Below are 22,572 nucleotides of genomic sequence, written 5' to 3' on the forward strand. Positions count from 1 at the left end.
AATTCATCATAAATTAATTAATCATTAAATTATCGTTCATTTGAAAATCGTTAACAGCCAGTAAAATAATCCTTTTACTTATTTAGGATCCTGCTAGAGTTTTATGATAATTTCCATCAGAGATATTAACAGAAATTTGAAGTTAAAGATTTGAAGAATAAAACTAATAATTGATCTGTTTTAATACACCAAGCAGTCGTATCCCTAAACGGAAGGCAGGTAGTTTTTTTTTTTTTTTTTGTTTTTTTTTGAAAAAATGCTATTAGTCTATTTGATGAATAAGGAAATTTGCTTAAATAAAGTTCTATAAATAAATAAAAGATTTTGAAAATATTAACACTTTGTCAAATATAAATGGTTGTTTTTCTAGCTATTTCTTACATACACTTAATAAGATATTTATAAACAACGAGTTTCTACTGAAATACTATTGTATACAAATGTAAATGCCACTCATTCATGCGTCACAATAAATCAAATGAAAACACAGATTTTCATTAAATTACAAAAGCAGTACATTAACAGACTATAAATCATTAACAAGTTAATTAAGATGTGCAAAAAAGTGACATTTTTTACATGAAACTGATTCAAATGGCGTTGTATAAATTGCATAATAAGGTTAATATTCCGTACTTCTAGAATATGCTAATATGTACCAAAAGAGGAAAGATAATGACTTATCTTTTCTTTAAGAAAATGTCACATTACAGCATTAAATAAATTATTTACAATTCGAATTCCTCCCAAGGTCACAGTTGATGTTTCATTGTGACCTTCGTGCTTGGTGCTTAAGCTACACACAACGCATTTTCTTTTTGTGTGTGTGTAGCTAATTGTATAGTATTAATAAAAAGAAACATTCAAAAGTAATGTGATGTCATCTATGCCCCTGCAGCGCCATCTATACATCCGTCTCACTAATAAAACAATCAAACAGAGAGAGTGTCTGTTAATAGTTCCAAAACAATCGGTATGGAGTGAAACTGCCAAACAGATACTTTTAAATTCTTTAAGATTTATGCGGTTTGATAGATCTTTGCTTGCTAACAATACAAAATGTAAGTATAAATTACTTTATAGTTTAGAAATCGGATTAAGTAATAATGTTTTAAAATGAATCTTTTAAAGAGAATGTTTTTATAATTCAGTCATTTTATTATATAAAAAAGTGGTTAGATATCCCACATTAGCTATATTAGTCAGGGCTTTTGTTTTTCCTTTACTGTGTCTTTTTTATACTAAGCAGTTCATTTCCTTTGTGTGTGTGCGTTTGTGCACGCTTCTAAACATGAAAAATAAAGGAGTAAGCTAAAGCGCAGTATTCTGGTGTTTATTTGCCAGAATAAAGTAAGGAACACTTTAGAAAAGAATGAAAAGTTTTTTTTTAATGTCAAATGATGGAAAAAGAGCATAATTCAAAAGAAGAAAAAAATCGAAACAAGGAAATCATTTGCATTTAGGTACTGTAACAACTTTCATTAAATGATTATTTTTAAAATCAAAATATTATAATTGAATTCCATACATACCATAGTGAAAAAGTTAGCATTATTAAAAAGATAACTGTTTTTAAGTCAAAAAAATTGGGGAAATATTGAAATTTTTTTGAAAAAAAAAAGAAAAAAAACTTATTTAAAAAATTTGATGAAATAATGAAATCGGCTTAATTTCAGTCAATAATAGAATCATTTTTATATTTTTTAATTTTTTGAAATTAGGACAAAATTGTATAACATTTTATGTTACACAATTTTTAAATACATTTTTAAATAATGCGATAAAACCAATGAAACAGTTCCTACCGCCAAAACTACTGGTCCGATTTCAAAACTTTCTGTTCTATAAACACTATTTCACTGACATTAAGAGAAAAAAAAAACACGACAATATTCCTCAGCCCAAAACAGTGTCGATTTCGCCAATTTTTATTCCATATGAAAATTTATGACCCTTTGATATGTTACCAATTATTGCCTGCAACTAAACAATATCCATTTTGAGAAATTAAAAAAAAATGAATTAATTTCAACAATTTTATTCGGCCACTAATTTCGCTACTCCAAAGCTCCAGAATGTTCTATTTTTGTTGTGTAAGTATAATTTAAAATAATATTTATATTTAGTGTAATAAGATGTAATTCATTATATTATGGGGCATTAATAGATTAATATTAGCCAATTTCGCCTATCAGCTACCATCTATCATAATATTAATATTAATTTATGTCATTCAACTGTCATGAATTGCATTTTATCACATCAGATGTAAATATTATTTTAAATTATGCTTGCATAGTAAACATTATATATTCTGATTGTTTTACGCATGCAAACAAAATGGTGCAATTAATTATTAAATAAGATTGGCAAAATCGGTGCAATTTTTAGGCTGATGATTCTGCCAAAATGTTATTTTGCGATAACTCCTGAAACTGGTTGTTGGTAAGAAGCGAATATTGGCATATTACATATCTAGGGGCCATGAACATTCATATGAAATAAGCAAATTGTAATTGGCCGATTGATTTTTTTTTATTTTCCAATTTATTTTAAATGTATGGATAGAGCGCAAACAACTTCTTGTCAAACGTTACAAGCAAGAAGTGATTATGAAGATTTGTATGAACCTTAATTTGATGTGAAAATTATTTTTATGCACCCCTATTTCCAGGCTACAGTATAAAAACAAAAAAAAATATTAACTAATTTTCATTTTTTTTTTTAATTTTAAAAAATAATCTCTCTGATAAGATCATTATTAAACAAGTATTTATAGGAATCCAACATTTAAGAAAACTTTTGATGTTTCCTTGCGATAATTTTCGGAAGTAATATCGTACGAAACATATTTTTATATTTCAAAATGCAAAAAATTAAATGTGTCAAGTTATGAAAATTATTTGATAATTTACATACAGTTCTCATACTAATTAATTGCATTTATCTTTCTCATGTTTTTATTAAAACATGTAATTCAATCGAACCAGCGCATTATTAGATTACATAAGTTTTTATTAATTGCGATTTTAAATTAAAGCAGAAATTTTGGGTAACATCTTTTGTCTGTAAGGACATATTTGTAACCATCAAATGCTCTTGAATAGTTACATTTTTTAACCACTGACCACTTTAAAAGAAAAATAAGTGTCAGTGCAAAATATAAAAAAAATAATAAAATATTTGCAATTAGATAATAGAAGACAACGCCGTACGCTTTTCTTAAGACACTTATGTCACGAGAGTTCAAACCATTAAGGAAGTGCGTAGGCGGAAAGGATGAAAGAAACAAGATTAAACGTTCTAAAGCAGTTCAATCTAAATATACATGAATCCATTTATCTAGTGACTTATCATCTAACAATTCTCCTAAGTCAATAGAGTTAGGCAAAAACTTTGGATTTAAAAAAAAATAAAGAAATTTATTTGAAGCAAAAAATTATATTACATGTTCGAATCAATAAACAAAAATGTTGGAGAAATTTAAAAATATTAATTTTTACTCAGTCTTAGAATCTTATTTGTCATATTTAGTAAAATATTTTTCACATATTCCCATTTTAAAGAAAAGAAAAATCCATTCTTCTGCGATTAGATCTGACAAAATAATGAATATCACCATTTTAAATGATTTTGTCACATTCCATCTGCCGATTCGGGAAAATTTACTGTTACATTCATCGGGAGGAACCAGTTCGCAGTGCTCTTTAGTTTGTTCATAAGATTAATAAATCGGTCAGTTTCAAACGCAGAATAGTGGAAGTTTTTGTTTAAAACATGATTGTATCAAGAATATTTTATTAAATATGACTAATATAAACAATTAATTTTATAAACGTTCTGTCATTAATTCTTATAGCAGTCTATTTATTGACTCGAACTGCATGAAATTCGATTGTATCAAATAAAACATTTTTCATCTTTAAATTAATACATTAATGGGGATACTCTAAAGATTTAAGAATTAGATATTAAGTATTGATTAATGGGGACCTTTATATATCACGATTAGAAATTGAAGTTTTCTGAGGAAACAAGAAATTCAACTTCAGCATGAAATATTTCATTGAAATTAAATACAACCAGTATTCACCATGATTGTATCAAGAATATTTTATTAAATATGACTAATATAAACAATTAATTTTATAAACGTTCTGTCATTAATTCTTATAGCAGTCTATTTATTGACTCGAACTGCATGAAATTCGATTGTATCAAATAAAACATTTTTCATCTTTAAATTAATACATTAATGGGGATACTCTAAAGATTTAAGAATTAGATATTAAGTATTGATTAATGGGGACCTTTATATATCACGATTAGAAATTGAAGTTTTCTGAGGAAACAAGAAATTCAAGGTAAGCATGAAATATTTCATTGAAATTAAATACAACCAGTATTCACCGAGACCCAACTAGTTGCCGCAGGAAGTCAGCTTTAATAAGAGGAATGTTATGCTTTGCAACATTTTATCAAAATGTATCCTTCCACTAAGGAATTTTTATTAATGAGCAATATTAAATTAGGTATAAAGTAAGAATATATGGGAAACGTTCCTTATGTATATTTAGACGTATATGAAGTAAAATATATGTCGTTTTGAAGTAATATATATTCATTTGTAAATTAGAAAATTTACATGGGAACTATTTTCAACCTAGAAAAATGTTGTCTTAAAATAATGAAAAGAGAAATATTAAAAAATATAAAGAAATAAACTAAATCCATTTAATGAAGTACTTCCCAATCGATAGCATAATACTAGCAAAGTAGAACACGTCAAATCATTCCAAAGGTTGTGTAAGAAATTCTCAAGTGTTTTTAATAGGCAGATAATAAATTTTAGTTAGTAACTGAGTCGTTTTTACCATAATATTACGAACTACAGCAAAGAATAAATACAGCTTTATTAATGCATTAATGAAACAATAAAAAGATATACAATAATTTTGTATTAAAATTTTGTTGTTTCCAACAGACATCACATTAGTCATTACATGAAAATCACTTCTGCATTGCCATTGTGTTGCGACATTGGCACATTAATGTCACTGTTTCAACAAATGCCAGATTTGGTCACAGATGAATGAAAAATACATCATGTTTGATGTGGAATAGTATATAAGTGAATTAAAATATTAAGGTAGGCAAGAATTTATATATATTAAAAACAAAGTAATATCAAAATATGAGAACAAATCAAAGGGTTTGAAAAAACTGTTTAAAAATTTCTTCATTTTATTTTTTTTAGTAATTTTCATTTCCATATAATAAGAATGTTGTGTTAAATAATAAATATTATACATCAAATTACAGTTATTTATAATTACTGGTAAAACTCTATCTCGTTTCAGATATTCTTTCATATTCCTGCTGCCAAGATGGAAGGTGACTTAATCTCTGATATTATGGAATCATTGTCTCCGCAAACCCTAATTATATCACTGGCAGTCTTGATATTAGCAATTGCATACTTTTCTTTAAAAGATAAAGATTTACCACCTGGCCCAATAGGTTTGCCATACTTTGGGTATTGGCCATTTTTGAGCAACAGCAACTGCCATCTGAAGTTACACGCACTGAGGAAGAAGCATGGTGACGTTTTCAGCTTCAAAGGCACTGGACGTTTATACATTAACTTGGGAAGCCTAAAAGCAATTCGAGAAGCGTTGGTAACCAAATCAGAATATTTTGGTGATAGAGTCATGGATTACAATTTGATGACTCACCTTTACCGAGACGGTAAGATTAAATAGTCAAATATGTATTTTGTTTGAGTAAATGCATTAATTCAATATGATAGCTATAAAGTATTCATTGGCTATTGGAAATTAATATTTTTTTTTGTTTTTGTTAGCTGTTTCTATCGTCGACAACTTCACAAAAAATTAACAGGGTAATTAAAACACCTAATCACTGTAGTAAATTAACAAGCTTATATTCCAATGGGCTGTATAGTGAAGAATCGATGAAAAAAGTGAGACTGAGACATCCTGATGAACTCTGTTGCTCACAGAATTTAGAAGATATTTCAAAACAAATAAAAAGCGATAAAAGTAATATTTTTATAAATTTAGATAAACAATCTAAATCCAAACAACATGCCGGAGGAGGTTGTTCATTTATACACAAGGACAAAGTCTAACAAATCATCTAATGTTTTCTGCAACATTTTTGAGTTGCAAGTAACTTAAAAGCAAAAGTGGTAGCGTATACCTCAAGAACTAATGGATGATCTGATTGATACTGTTCATACTCTTCTGTCACTATGAATGTGTGGTACTCCCCACCATTCTAATATACAAATATTCTAATATACAAATATTCTAATATTTGTTCATCACCAAAAATAAATCACTTATTACTCATTTGGATAATATTTTGTAACTGTCTTCATATGCAAATTACTTTCTTTGGCTTTATCATTTGATATTTGATACTCTTTTTTATTGAAGAAAAGTTATGCTTTTTTTTTATACTTCATAATTATTTTAAAATATCCTTTCATTTTTCTGAGTCATTCGCATAATTTGGGAGCTATTTATTCAAATGTAAGATAGAACAAAACAGGAAACATCACAGCATCACTTTCCGTTCATTCTGATTCTAGCAAAACTGTTCCAGCACAATTACAAAAAGTGCTATCCTACATGATAGCACTTTTGGATGTGGGTTAAATTTAAAATATTAACAACAAACTGTTAAACTTTAACAATGAATTGGTAAAAGAAATAATTTACCCACCAAATGAAATGAAATAACATCATTCGATCTTATTGATTTTTAATTATTTTGAAAAATGCGTCACATATTTTAAATAGCTATCTTTTCAAAAATATAATTGATTTTCAATTACCTAAAAATTAAAAATTGCAAAGATAATAGTATTATTTATTGTAATCTTTTCTGAGATAATAATTTAATGAAAATAGTCTTCCCTATCATAAATCAAAATATGTAACTCGAAACTAATTTTCTATAAAAATACACACTACTTTCAGAAATAAGTTGTGTGGCTGGTTCAAAACGACTTTCATGTCGTTAGAAGCTGTTTGCTTTCTTTATCCTCATATTTGCAGCCCTTTGATTTTTTAAAAATTTTCTTGAAATTTTATTCATAATTCTTATAAACACGATTCTTAATTTATTTTTGAACACTGTGAAAGAGCTTTTTGTTAATGTTTGCAAACATGTCAATTATCTATCATAAACTTAAAGAGATGTAATAATATTTTATCATTTACATTATTTCATTTACAGGAATAGCTTTCGTAAATGGAGAACCATGGAAAGTTGTTCGAAAATACTTTGCAGTACTTTTGAAAGAACGCGGCTCAAATTCTCTGAAAACTAGTATTGCCGGTCCATTTTATGATTCCATTAAGCGTATCATCAGCGAGCTTAAAGAAAAGAATGGCGAACCTATAAATTTAATTGATTTTTTGACTCACAAATGTAATATTATCATGCGCCTGACTCTGTTCGGTGAGATTGGAGCTACAGAGGAACAAATCAGAAAACTGAATGAATTGTATGCTATTCAATTACGATGCTTTCTTCCAAAATCTCTGCTTTTGTGTGGAACTTTTGCAAAGTAAGTTGTTAAAATCATTACTGAATATTGTTAATAGTGTAAGAGTTGTTTTTTATCAGATATTCATTTGTTTTTTTACTAATTAATTTAATTTTTTTTAATAATTTATTTTAACTTTAATAATTTTAAGTTAATTTTTCTTACTAATATTAAGCTAGATTTTATTTTTAAAAAAGGCATTTCATTTACACCCGATTTTCTGTGAAATTATCAAAGGTGTCTAGATTAAAAGTATTTAATTATGAAAAAAGTATGTCATATATTTTAAAGGAGGTCATTTTCAAATTTTTTCTCCATATAATTAAATTCACCGTGTCTGTCATCATTAGTGATCCAATAAATTTGCAGAAATATAATTGATCTTTGCAAAGTGTTTACAGAATAGCTCAAAAAATCACTTAATCATTTTCATATTTCATTCATCATTTTGTAGATAAATTATTCAAATGTCCTTCATATTATTTATATATAATTATTGAATAATAGATTTACAGAGAATCCCAAAAAAGCAAAGAATAATATCAATTCAATTGAACTGCAAAATTATCTGGCAGTTGTAAAAATCTAAAGACGATATTCACATAATTTTTTGGGAGCAGACAACCACCACCTATTCAAGAAATGATCCCCCTTTTCGTCACGAACATCAGGATGGCTGTGAATGAATGATTTGCTATGTTCTAATAAGTTCTTCCATGTACAGGAAAGATTATGCTCCAGAGTATGAAAAATTCTCTTCAATATCCATCCGAAAATGATCTCAGTATCTAGACATATCCTGATGTTTATTTCAGAAGATTTAAATCATGCCGAATTTATCCTCTTTTAATACGCAAGTGACAAACTTTTAAAATCATCAGATTATTGGGCATGTTTCGGTATTCATCAAAATTCAAGAATTGGGGGTGGGGGAGGTATGCTCATTGGAATTCATTATGATTGTTAAGGTCATGATGAATGAAGCATGAGGTACTCATTATGACTATCGAGAAGAATATTTTGTCAGTGTCAGTTATATGATATCCATGAAGAAATAAAAATGTTAATTATGTATAAATAATATATATATAAATAAAATGTTTTTTCTCTCTCTTTTGCTATGTATCTGAATAAAGAGCAGTAATATATCTATGATAACTGTATTTCATTGGATTTATTTTTCTTTTAAAAATACTCTGTCTTTAGAATTTTATTCAACATGGACAAACTTTAAGTTTTTACCCTTTTTTACATACATAATAGTTATCCCCCAAAAAAATCGAACTTGAGATTTCGGCGAATCTTCACGGTTTAGGTCTCTCTGAATGTTAAAAATATATTTTTGTATCTATGACTGTCTATTTATCTGTCAGTAAGCACGATAACTCAAATAATTTTTGAGCTAGATGGATTAAATTTTGATATCTGTTCTCTGCGCCAAATTTATAAACTTCTACCAAATTTTGAACGAACTGCATTCAGAAGAAATTTGTATACCAGATTTTCAAAATATAAATTAATACGATACAAAACGAAGAGAGCAAGATCGATAAAATTTTGTACAAAGATTTCTCATTAAAGGGTAGATAGGTATCAAATTTGGAATAGAATCAGTAAATGAGTTTATTATCTGTAAGTCATATCACTGACCAGCCCGGAGGCACACGGATACCGAATGCAATCAATAGCCACGGTACGACCCTTCCCGAAGGAAGTACGTCCCGTCATCGATGGGTGGAGCCAGATCCCCCACCTTTTTCTGTACTTTCAGGGTGACGAGATCCAACCACCATACCGGAAGCATTTCATCCTCATTTCGAGGTACCCCCCGGGGGTTAGTTTATTATCTGTAAATCTATTTTTCACTAGCATGTAAAAGTTATAACTCCAAAATCGAGTGATGTAAATCTATAAAATGTGGTATGTGATTTTGTGATTACAATTGTAGCTCTATTTTAGTATTAATCATTCTTAAAAAAAAACGCTTCCAAAATACACAGTTGGTTTTCTGGTACTTTTGTATTAGCCACTTCCCTTTGTTTAATTCATAAAGCTAGCAATCTAATATGCTATTTCATAGCCACTGTTCTCCAGTGACGTGTGGTAATTGATCTACAAGTACTTTCATTAGAGAATATCCCAGAAAGTGTTGGGATTACTCACGATAATTTAATCAAAGGTATAAAAGTGTCTTCATTTAACTGCTTGTAAGAATTTTAAAAAAATGAATACAGAATTAGCTATCGAAAGCTGAATATTTAAATAAATTTAAAAATATATAGAAAAAGAAAAATATCGTTAATTTTTAATGCAATTATATTTCTTCATTATTTATTTTTTAAATTTTGAAAAATATTTGTAAAAATTGTTTGAATTTAAATTTTTTACATTTTAAATATAATCATGAATCATTTTATATTTCAGGTATTTTATCTTTCCTTTTATGCCACACTTCTCTGAGGCCTTGAAATGTCGAATCAAAATGGAAAAACTACTTTACGAATTGATAGACGAACACAAGTCGACTTACGACCCAGATAATCCACGTGATATAATTGATGAGTTTTTCAAAGAAAGGGACAGAAGACAAAGCAAGGGAGATCCCACTGCAGAATACTTTACAGGCAAAACAAATCATTCATTAACTTTGGCTTTTTTCATTTAAATCTGAGATAATCTAGTAAACGCAGTAACGTTGATCCAAATCCAAACTTATCTGGAAAATTTCAAATACCCGTCCGTGAGTAGTACAATGAAAAAAACCAATAGGCTTAATGACAGATAAAGACACTTTAAACTACATGAAATCAAAGATACAGGCGATATATACATAAGAGCAAAACTTGCAATAAATATCCGTACACACACGGAAAATCGCTTGTAGACAATCGCAACAGCGCAAAGGGTCAAAGCGAACTCGGCTGCTCTTTCTCAGTTTCACTACTAATTTCTAGAATTTAACTCAACAGATTTCCTTCATCTCTACCTCACAGCTTTTTATAATTCCCCTGAAAAGCCAAGCATGATTCTATAAAGATATTGTACATTCGCCCCTAATTAAATGTGCGATAGTTCCCGTTCCTACTCGCCAAAATTCTCAAATATTCTGGACTCTTCATTTTCGTCACCAAGTTTGCCGCCAAGGCTGGGGATCGTAGGAAGAGTGATGCAGTAGCTTCTGAGCGTAAGGACCCCTGAGCCCCCGAGGGCAGAAGTCTGACTTCTAGCTCATAAGAAGATAACACTCATGCACTCACTTGCACAACCCCTTTCTACAGGGGTCTCTTTCACACACCTCAGAAATAGAACATAGGGTAAAGAACAACCATGCCCGAATCAGGACTCGAGTCGGGGACGCCTACATCAGGGAGAAGACGCGCTACCCCTACGCCACGCTGCTGGCTGCTTTTATTTCTAAAATATGAATGATGTCAGTATAAACATTAGTGTAATTAAATCATTATATTCGAAGCGCACAACATACTTTTACTTCTAAAATATAAATGATATCAGTATAAACATTAGTGTAATTAAATCATTGTATTCGAAATGCAAAACTTACTTTTACTTCTAAAATATGAATGATATCCGTATAAACTATTAAAATATATAAGGTAGCTGATTTGTAAGCTTCGTCAAGGTTCACTTTCTCAATGGTCAAAATGATGGCATTTTATTTGGTAAGATTTATTCAACTGACCTGATGATGTCATTAGGCTAGATTCCTTATATTCCTTATATTATTATTTTACTATTCCTTATATTTTATTTTTTACTATTCCTTATATTTTATTTTTTACTATTCCTTATATTTTATTTTTTACTATTCCTTATATTTTATTTTGTTGTTATTTTTTAAAACACTTTTTATATTTAGACAACTATAAACTTTTCTTCGTTTTGTAAAGTTATGCTCATAATGTAGCAAACAATCATGAATATTTAAGAGTAGAATTCTTTCAAAGGTCTGCATAGATATAAATATACATGTATATTTATTAAAGTATTATTGTATGAAAGTACTAAAATTAACATTCAAATTTATTCAACTTTTCTTTTTTTTATTTATATTTTCTGCCTTGTAAATGATATAAAAACTAATATTCTTCCCTTTGTTTCATTTTTTAAAAAAATTATGTTCATGATTTCAATACAAATTATCCTTTAAATCATTTCTAAACTATAATTTTATCAACACCAGGGTGAAAAAAACCCTCTTAACTTTTACATCGTTTTTACAGATAAAATTTTGATGGGTTCGCTGATGCAATTCATGGCAGATGGTGTCCTCTCTACTGCATCTATCATTGGCATATTAATCAAAAATTTAATAGACCATCCCGAAGAACAGGATAAAATTTATAAGGAAATCGTCGAAGTGGTAGGTCAAGACAGACAGCCGGCAATTGAAGACAAAAGCAAGCTTACTTTTTTCAACGCTTGTGTACTGGAAACTTTCAGAACATCGGATTTCTTTACTTTCTTTATGAGTCAAGAATGCACAAGTAAGCATATCTATTAATATATATATATAAATATTTTTATTAAGTATCAAAAAGGGAATGTTAATATTCATAAAGTAAGAATGGTTTAAAATAAATGACTTGAAGTATACCATTGATTTTTTAAAAATTCCCAAGAAAATAAAAATAAAAACTAGAACAAAATTCTCCGAAATAAGAATAAATTTTTTGTGCCAAAACTTCATTGAAAGTAGGACAAAATTCAATAAGAGAGTAGTTATATTCTTCTAAATCTTAGAATGCCACATATTTTATAGCAGAGCGAATAAGCAACGTTATGCTGTACACACTTTACATACTATTGTAAATGAAACTCCATAATTACTCGCCTTAACAAGAATCCACTGTTTTGTATTTACGATTAGAGCGAGTAGGTGAGCAGTTTTTAATTGGTGAATCATTAGAAAATTGTTGCCTAATCAGAATAAGCATTATTTTTGCATCATTTTGATATCAGGACCATGATTCCTCAGTCATCCAGCGAACAATTGCTGAATCACCAATGATTGGCATTAAAGCTGATAATTAAGGCTGAAAGAGATTCACTTTTGATGCGTGGAACGTTTTTAGTCTATAGGTCATAGACAGAACAGTCTTAGAGCCTATAGGTCATAGACAAAAACATGAAAATTGTGAGTTACCCGAATATTTTTGTGGATCAATAGTATCTGTTCATGCCTTCTGCTTTCCCAAAGAACTGTGGACTATTCGAATAAGACAGAACAGAACGCCGTCTCATACCCCCGTATTCGTGACCATTCTGGTCACTGAACGGTTTGGTGGGCATGTTACGGCAATTTTATTTAATTAACAAAATATTTACAGTAGGAAAACGAAAAAAAATTAACTATTTACAGAATTTACAATTATATAAGAAATTATATTATGATGAGATCGTTTATATAATTTTTCAACTTAGAAATATAATTTGTAGTAATAAACTTGGAAATATAGTGCTTAGAGATAAAATGTGTAAAAATTAAAATCAAGATTGTGTTTATGTAAATGACTACAAATACATGACTTTGAAGTTTGATAATTCTTACGCTTTGCCTTTGAATAATACGTGCTAGGAACTCTTGTAGTCCATGTCCATACATACTGAAGCAGTTATGAAAGTTGTGATGGAACTACAAGGTTTGATACATGGCCATAATATTTTGCTCTTCAATATAGGGTTTGGTAATATAGAAAATGCTTGCCAAACAAATATTTACCTTGATAAATATCTCTACTCAGGTAAAATAATTTTAAAAAACTTCAAGTCTTAGAGAAGTTTCTATGATGTATTTCTCTTCACACGATTAATCAACATTCAATTTAATACGTTGCAATATTCTTTGCTTCATTTTTCTCATTGTTTAGAAGAATGCTTCCAATCATCGCTAACTATTAGTCAGTATGAAAGATCTAAACAACAAGTGATGATTTGTTGTGATAACTATTACAAAAAAATCTTTAATATTAAATTATTTAATAAAAATTTAATTGCAATCCTAATTCCGAAAATCATTATTTCATTTTGAGTATAGAATATTAAATAGACACGAATTAAATTTTTTTAAAGCTTAAATTTAGAAGTTAAAAAAATTTTTTTAAAAGATTCTGGAATAATTAAAAATACTATATCATTTCAAATAATAATGATATCATTTAATATTAAAATAATGGCTAATTTTTAACTTATGTTTAATAATTTTCTACAAATTCCAGAGGAAACTACTTTGGGGGGATACAGAATTCCCAAAAGAGCAATATTGCTCATTAACTTTTATTCGTGCAATCACGACCCCGAAATATATGAAGAGCAGGAGAAATTCAATCCATCCAGATTCATTCCAACAGAAGGGAAGAAAAGACCAGAGTTGCCCATTTTGTTTGGAATAGGTGAGTATAAATATCACGTAAAGTACGTTTTTTTATCAGTTAAATTTAAGATGAAATAAAATTTAGATTAAAACTTCCATCTTCTTCAATAATTCCAATTATTTATTCATTTTACTATTAATATGCATTATTTAAAATAGAAATAATACATAGAGAATAGAAACTTTGAAATAAATTTCACACGCTCTTGTTATGATATTATTTCAATTTCCTACTTTTCTTCGCCTATCAACAATATCGTATTGTACAGAAAAGTAGAAAATATATCAGATGGATCGGATACTATAACAACGCTTGTATAATAAAATTATTATGAATACCACCTTCTTTTAATTTCATGCAAGCTTTTCTTCTTCTTTTATTACCAATGCTTATGTTACTTTTTTTATTTATCGCGTTATTTATCTGAATTGAATTTTCCATTATTTCCATTTCAAGATACATGTTAATAAGAAGAGATGTAGAGTAATAACATTGACATGCTCTTTTAGTGAAAAAAAATTTCTAATAAAATGTACGAGAGATATTACAAAACTAGAACAACCCATTTCTAATCCTATCTCATGAGTTATGCGAAACAGAAAAAGAGAGAAAACTGCTAGTTTTTAAAAGATAAAATAGCAGTTAACTTGTTAAATAATTCCTTTCATATATATAATACATGGAGATAAAATATTAAGATTTTTCTAACTTGTTAAATAATTCCTTTCATATATATAATGTATGGAGATAAAATATTAAGATTTTTCTAGCTTCCAACCTAGCTTCCTCCAGGATACTGTAGGAAGTTGAAGCTTTCATTTACTGCTTAACAGGACTAATATCCACATTTTTTAACAATAAATTTAGACTCACCGTTTATAATAAATTGCTTTATAAATCAAATAAAATATATTACTTTATTTCAAGATTAATTTAAATTCACAAAAATTAATATTTTTTTAAAGATGTGAGATAATTTTTAATTGAGCAGACAACATTGCCTATAAATTTTTATTAAATAATAGCAAAAAAATTGTTTCTGTCGTTTAGATTTGTATTATGTTAAACTGTTTTGCAGTAACCAATTTCTTTTCGCACGGAAACTATGAAAATATCATAAACCAAATCAATTTTAATAAAAAATCAATATGTGTATTCAAATGTATGAATAACAAAACATTATTTTGATATATAAAAGAAAACATGTTCCCACAAACTGCTTCAAATCGTTGCATATATTTTTCAAATTATATGCGCAGTAAACACAGTATAAAAAACAAATTTTACATAAAATTTGATTCGTCTTCCAAATTATGTTCTGACATTTAATAAATTTAATGCAAATAAAAAAAAGTGCATATATTAAGAAATAAAAGCGGAAGTTAAAAATCCTAGAGTGGTATTAAAAGCACGCTGTTCAATGTTTTGATGAGCAAGTTTGAATTTCATTATAACATTTGAAATTCCATCATTTGCCATTATAATATTTAGAAACTCTATTTATATATATTATAATATTATGATTGTAATATATCAGTATTATCAATAAAAATATTATGTTGATAATAATGTTCCTAATATTATAATATTAGAAACATTTCATATATCGAATTGAATTCAAATACATAATTAAAATTAAAGGAAAAAATCGTGCAGAAATGGAAGTGATATTATGAAAAAGGAATCTTTTGAGTCTTAATACAATAATAAAATAATGTTTGGAAGATATGATCATTCATTTTTGAAGGCAAATCATAGCGATTACCCATTTGACGACGGTTCAGCCTAATTTTGCGTTCGATTAAATTTTCTGTTTCAAAATTATTTCTTGATATCTGTAATATCTTCTTTCCTCTGACTGAATGTGCTTTTGGGGACATGGCGAACCCTCTCTAGAATATTTTTAATAACATATTGAAATTCTATTAATAATTAGCTAAGTTAAGCACTTAATTCAATGTGATTTCAAAAGTGTTTAATGAAGTTGTTTGAAATTCAAACAAGGAACACATTTACATTTGATTGTTTTCATTCGAATATAAATAAAAAGATCGATTTCTGTACAACGTATGTCAGCATTTTATCAACGTAGATTTTTGTCTTTCAGTGTATGTGTTGTCACAAAATTCAATTGAATCATCAATAACATTGTATGAGGTTATAATGTTAGAAACTTTAAACTCTTTGTCAAACATTCACATTATTTTTCTACCTATTTATTAATTTTTATCCGTTTATGTATTTTTTTTTTTCTTTTGCCGTTAATATTCTTTGTTTTTAACTGCCTCACTACGTGTTTTTCTAAGAATCTTTGCAAGTACTTTGTTGCAGTTTTAGAAATGGCAATGGTAAGCATCAGTAAAATTTTGAATTCTTTTCTCACATGAAATTTAATGTATTTAGACAAAATATAAAACTGATCATGTGCATACAGTAAATCTATAAAATGTCTATATCAAATATCTGGTCAAGATTTTTTTTTATATCTCATGAAAATAAGATAATCTTTGTCATTTAATTGAAATTTTATTTTTATCATTCCAGGAAAAAGATCCTGTTTAGGAGAAGGTTTCGTTATGACGCAAATTTTCTTACTTCTGACAACCTTAATACAAAATTTCCATCTGTCCCTGTCAGGAGATCCAGAGAAGTTACCCATTGAAATCTTCTTGTCTGGCAATCTGCCTGTTTGTGCTAAGCCGAGGGAATGACGGAAGCATTTCACGTTGCAATATGTTTATATGACAAATGTAGCTGCATATGCCATAAAACATGTAATAGCATTCATTTACATGTAATGCTGTGCTTTGATATGCTGTTTATTTTGCACAAATTTGAATAAATAAGACATTGTTGCATATATTTCAGCTATTTTAATTGAAAGGGTAAAGCTTATTATTGTGCGTAGTCATTCTTCGATTTCTGAGTAATTAAAAGCATGAAAATTCGTAGTAATTCATAGTCAAGTTTTCAAATTTACACTATACTATGTATTAAATTCTTTTAGACATGAAGCCGTCTCTATAACAATGGTGCACAGGTTTATTCACTAGTTTATAAAAAAAAATAAGTAGAAAGTCAATAAAAATTTTATTTCATTAAGTGTCACAAATATATTATTTCGAAATGAATATTGTTATTAAATATTTACACCAAATAATATCATAAATTCAAAAAAATATCTATAATATTTAGATTAACTAACACTAATGATGCTAATAAACTCGAATGAAAATTAACACATGACATAAATAGAAGATGATTTTAGATAAATAAGACAAGGCTTGAGAATAAATTAAAGAAAAATAAATAAATAAAATTTTAAAAAAGTGTTTCTAATGTAAAAATAAAAAATGCATAACGATAAAAAAGTGAAAAAAGTAAATAAATAATTAATTTAAACAGAAAAGATCTGTATTTAATATTTCTAGCAATTCACAATCTAAAAAAATGCGGGAGAATCATTGGAATCTAAAATTGATTTGACTACACACATTTTACTTCATGATGTGAGCATGAATTGATTCGATTGATGTATAATTACAGATTTGCCTCATTTGCATAAAAAATTGTGTATTTGTTGAAAATAAAATTAAATTTATCTTTTATAAAAAGGTATCTTGATTATTTACCTATTCTTTAATTACTTTTGTTTATTTGTTTTGTTCTTTGTTTGTTCTTTTTGTCTATTTGTTTGCAAATAATATGTATTAATTATATGAACTTATCTTCTACAAAAAAAATGCCATAACCATAAATAAACAACCGTACTAAAATAAAATACTCATATACTTATGCAAAATGTTTAAATGCGACAACTAAAAGATGAAATATTGATTAGTATTTCATATTTGTATTGAAAATCTGTTTGCTCTGGTAGGAAGGAGACAGACTATTTGTATATAGCATGTCTTTATAAATTTATCTAATAAAAATTCTTTGAATAATTACAGATAACTCACTGATTATTTGCATGTTTAGACCTCATTCATCTTATTAAAATAAATTTAACAGAGCGCTTGTAGTCGGATGGCTTATATAATCCGAACACTAGTATTCAGTGCCACATAAGAAACAAAAAGTGTAATGATATTTTTCTCTGTATCCTTTATTTATAAATCCTTTTCAAAACTAAATATAACGAAAAATAACACCATAGATCAAGTTTGATTTAGCTTTCCTAAATATGAACTGCCGTACACTTGTTCCGCGATTAAAGGCATACAGCAAAAATGAATGCATAAATTGTGGGCTGTATATATATATTTCAAAATTGCGCTTCGGATTAGACTTTTGCCGTAGCTTTTGTAAAGTAACATATATATTTTTAAAAACATAACAGATAAAAAGACCATGGCTGCTATTCAACACTTCAAATTATCGCATTGTAGCAACTGCCCAAGATCATACTTCTGGAAGAAAAAGAAAACAAGGAAGTAACGACATCTTCAACTAGAAAAAAAATAAAGTATTTAGTGACGAAAGGGTGCGGTAAAATTGGCTGTTATCAACCGGCTCTTGTTGAAAGAAAAGTTATTTTAAAGTAAATGTTTACACTGATAACGATAAAAAAATTTATTCAACGATAATATTTTTTTATATTCAAGAATATTTATCTTTTATATACAGAAACAATGGCAAATCAATTTATGTTCAGTAAAGCGATTGAATAGAGCTATATTACCCAAACTCTATTAACTTTGCTCTGTTTTTATTTTATATCCTATGTTTTTTAGAAGATTTCCCTCTTATATTTTGAAGAGTCATATAGAAGGGTTTTATTTTATTTACTTATTTGAATCATGATCTTTTAACTTCGCGTGTTTCGACTGAAATAAATTTATCTAAATCGTAATACTATGAATTTCGATACTTGTATTAGAAAATTGAGAATACAAGTTTCAAAATAAAATTAAGTTTAGTTCAAATCTCAATAACATTTTGTTCAAACTACTCAGAAATATTCCAAAAATGTTGCAGCTAACATAATGTAAATTCTTCAATCAAAGCCGATATTGCTAGAACAAATCCTCGAATGAAAGAAATTTTTTCCTATATTTTATTCCTAACACATACTAATCAATTAGGAATTTCAAAATAACAGTAAATAAAATGAATATATCGAAAACATTTTCTCTTTTCTCCAAATTGTATTCTATAAGACTGCATAAATTTAATCAAACAAATCGAATCATTAATTTCATATTAAATTGAAACAAACATTGGTAAATTTGTGGAAATTTCCTTTTTTCATAATATATTACAAAAAAAAAAATGAACTGAGGAAAAACTTAGGAAATAATACAATGTTTCAAAATTCAATCAAGTAATTTCACATCATATCTCAAAATAAATGTATTTATAAATCGAAATCCTTGTATATTCATACCAGGCTTATTAATACAAACCACGTATCATGGATAGCAAATAGAATTCATACGAAGCTCACAATTGTTTCACAGCTGAATTGTACAGCTGCTAACATATACTTGGATGTTTTTAATTAAGTTTTCTGCTCTTTTTCAATCACGCACAAGAGGATAAAAAAAAAAGAAAGAAACATTCGGTGACAGGACGAAGCAATCTATGGAAGTGCCGTCTACACTATCTATCGTTTCATGGATGTAGAAAAAGAGTACTAATACATTTTGGTTGCGAAGAAAAATTCTATATATTAGCATTACCGAAAAAAAGGCATTTAGAATAGCACTCAGTGAAAAGTACTAATCAGGTACTTTGTACTAAAAAAAAGTGTAAGTAGGAATTTGTTTTATATTTCTGAAATTATAATCGAGTTATTAATTTTTCACGTAATCTTTATTAGTTTTCAAAAAAGGCTTTACAAATACAGTGACATTTTAATGACTATTTTCCTTCTGAGAAGTTGAAACACTTCTCTTTGTTCATAAATATTATTTTATATAAAATTCCTTGAACATAAATTTTTGAGAATATATATTTGACAATAAATTTTTTTAAATAATATTCTAAGATAAAACTGCATTGATATAACGAATAAAATCTTGTTTGTTTATAATTTTCTCTATCTTTTAATTTAATTTATATATCTCATATAAAGAGTGCAAAAATATGAGAATTGATTTTTCAGCCAGTTTAGTTTGGTTATATTAACGACCCGTTTTTAAAGCAACACTAGGGCTATTTTGGGACGTACCTCGTAACTTTAAATCGCGGTCAGATGACGAGGATGATACCTGAGCTGACACCCCCCTTTCTAAACTTCCACACCATACCAGTGGGAGGACATTTGGTCTCGACGGTTTTAACAAGCACCAGACCCGCATACACGACGATTCTTCGGTGGAATCGAGTCACGAATCTGAAACCTTCTGGTTTCGAAGCCGAGATCTTACCACCAGGCTACTGCGGCCCAATTTTTCAGCCAAGGGCATTCAATAATTCTAATGATAGTACAGTGAATTAAATTTTTAATTTTTTTATACGATTTCCAGTTTCCACTAGTTACCGAAATCTTTCAAACAAACCCTTTGGTTTTACACATTTAATTTTTTTAAAAAGTCAGAAAGAAATCTGATAAAGTTAAAAAAAAATTCTATTTTTTTATGTAATCACATTTTATATTTAATAAATTAAAGAAATACTATTTATGTTTGTTTCTTAGAATGGATTTTTTCATTACAGATGTGTTGTTTTTTTCATTTAATTCCTTTTTATATAACCCGCTTAAATACTTTAAATACTTAGGAAACAATATTTACAGTTACTATCACAAAAAAACTGAAGAAGTTAAACAATTGTTGTTGTTGTTTATAATGGCACTTGCCATGGACAAGCTCGCTAATGAAGTCAGCGATTTTAAGCCAAGGGAGCATCTCTTGTTTTAGTGGCGCCAACTAGGGCCAAGAGTGCGTCTTAGCTACTCACGCATCCCATTCGCTTGCACAACTCCTTTTTACATGGGGGGGGGCACATTCACACATCTCACAGATAGAACATAAAAAGAACAACCGTGCCCGAACCGGGACTCGAACCCAGGACTCCCAGATCACGGTGAAGACGCGCTACCCTTATGCCAGGACGCCGGCAATTAAAAAACAAACTGCATTTATAAAAATTTACATTTTTTTTCATGCATTCATATTTTAAATTTAATAAATTATAGAATTATTAAATATGTTTATTTCTAAAAAACGATTCTTTTTTCATTATAAATATCTTGTTTATCCCTTTCAAATGTTATTTTTATTTAATACATAGAAAACATTTTTTACCGCTCCATTGTTGCAGTTTAAGAATAGTTGCAGTAAGCATACTTACATATTTCACATAAAGTTTAACTTCTTCATGCAGAATATTATTCAGAACTATCATTTAAATGTATTGCAAACATTTAAATGACTGCAGACATAATAAAAACAGCTTTGTCAAAAAAAAAATTCTTTTGATATGAGTTTATACATGTTTATTAGATATGAAGGCATCAGAATTGAATAAGTATTACCATTCAATTACAATATTTTATCTTTTTTTCAGGAAAGCGATCTTGTTTGGGAGAAGGTATTGTCATGACGCAAACTTTCTTACTTCTGTCGAATTTAATACAAAATTTTCAACTTTCTCTGCCAAAAGATTCAAAGGATTTCTTAGTTGGAAAACTACTTGTTTGCATTAAATCAAAACATTAACTGATACATTTGAGTTAATCACGTATCTTAAAATTTATACAAATGTTTGCGTTGAAAATAAAATAACTTTTTATAAAAAATAAAAAGTAGTTTGAAGAATTTATTTTTATTTTTTTTATTTTTACAATATATAAATTGTTTCTTATTTTTTAAATTAAATTGCTTTTCTTAATGTTGATTACTATTTAAATAACTGTCATAAGTACAACAACTAAAACCATGATAAATAACTCTTCAGTATTTTCGAACACATAAAAAAATTATATGAAATTTTTTTAATAAATTAAATAAATTATGTAATTTTTTAATAAATGTTTACTAATAATTAAAAAATAAATGAAGTGCTGTGTTTTATAAAACTTCTTAAAAATTACAGCAATAAATAAAATTTTTAAAATTACTAATTTATATAAATGAAATTAAATTTACTATAATTTATAATAATAATTTTAATTTATAAAAATAAATGGTAAAAAAAGTGCAAAATTAAATGTAAAAAATATTTAAATTATAATAAAAAATAATTAAAATATTTAATAAAATTATTGATTGCAAATTATTAGCATTTATTAAGAATTTTGATATATGTGTGATTTCTGTTTGAGTGAAAAGATAATATAATGCTAGGAAATGAAATCGTTTATTAGTTGGAATATAGCATAAATAGAAACATGCGAATTTTGAGTTATTAACATTGTAAATCGGCTTCTTTACAACCACAGTACAAGTACATATTTTATTTCAGTACATCTTACTCATTCATTCATGAATTTCAAAGCCAAAGAAATCTTCATACACACATATATCAAACTGTCATTGGTTCAAGGTATAGCAGTTTTTTTGAATACGAACGAAATGTGCTAGTAATTTTACCAAGAGTGTGGGATTTAAGCATTCTGCAACCTTTCGCAGTGCAATTACTATAAGGCATCTT

At 27.8% G+C, this 22,572-nt stretch overlaps 1 protein-coding gene across 1 annotated transcript; it reads left to right on the plus strand.

The window, feature by feature from the left end:
• Positions 1-914: 914 nt before the first annotated feature.
• On the plus strand, positions 915-17,585 carry LOC129968506 (cytochrome P450 2B4-like). Its single transcript, XM_056082457.1, has 7 exons — positions 915-1,061; positions 5,361-5,748; positions 7,267-7,600; positions 10,004-10,203; positions 11,821-12,084; positions 13,816-13,989; positions 16,516-17,585. Exons 2-7 carry the CDS (start codon positions 5,388-5,390, stop codon positions 16,680-16,682), a joined length of 1,500 nt encoding a protein of 499 aa, XP_055938432.1. The 5' UTR covers positions 915-1,061; positions 5,361-5,387; the 3' UTR covers positions 16,683-17,585.
• The last annotated feature ends 4,987 nt before the right edge of the window (positions 17,586-22,572 follow it).

This window comes from Argiope bruennichi, chromosome 1 (genome assembly GCF_947563725.1).
Source record: "Argiope bruennichi chromosome 1, qqArgBrue1.1, whole genome shotgun sequence".
NCBI classification, from domain to species: domain Eukaryota; kingdom Metazoa; phylum Arthropoda; class Arachnida; order Araneae; family Araneidae; genus Argiope; species Argiope bruennichi.

What these genes read in the sequence shown, in the direction of transcription:
- LOC129968506 (XM_056082457.1), top strand. Translation starts at nt 5,388, where the DNA reads ATGGAAGGTGACTTAATCTCTGATATTATGGAATCATTGTCTCCGCAA. An exon ending in CACTGCAGAATACTTTACAG is followed by an intron (nt 10,204 to 11,820) that starts GCAAAACAAATC and finishes TCGTTTTTACAG; the next exon opens with ATAAAATTTTGATGGGTTCG. An exon ending in GCCCATTTTGTTTGGAATAG is followed by an intron (nt 13,990 to 16,515) that starts GTGAGTATAAAT and finishes TTATCATTCCAG; the next exon opens with GAAAAAGATCCTGTTTAGGA.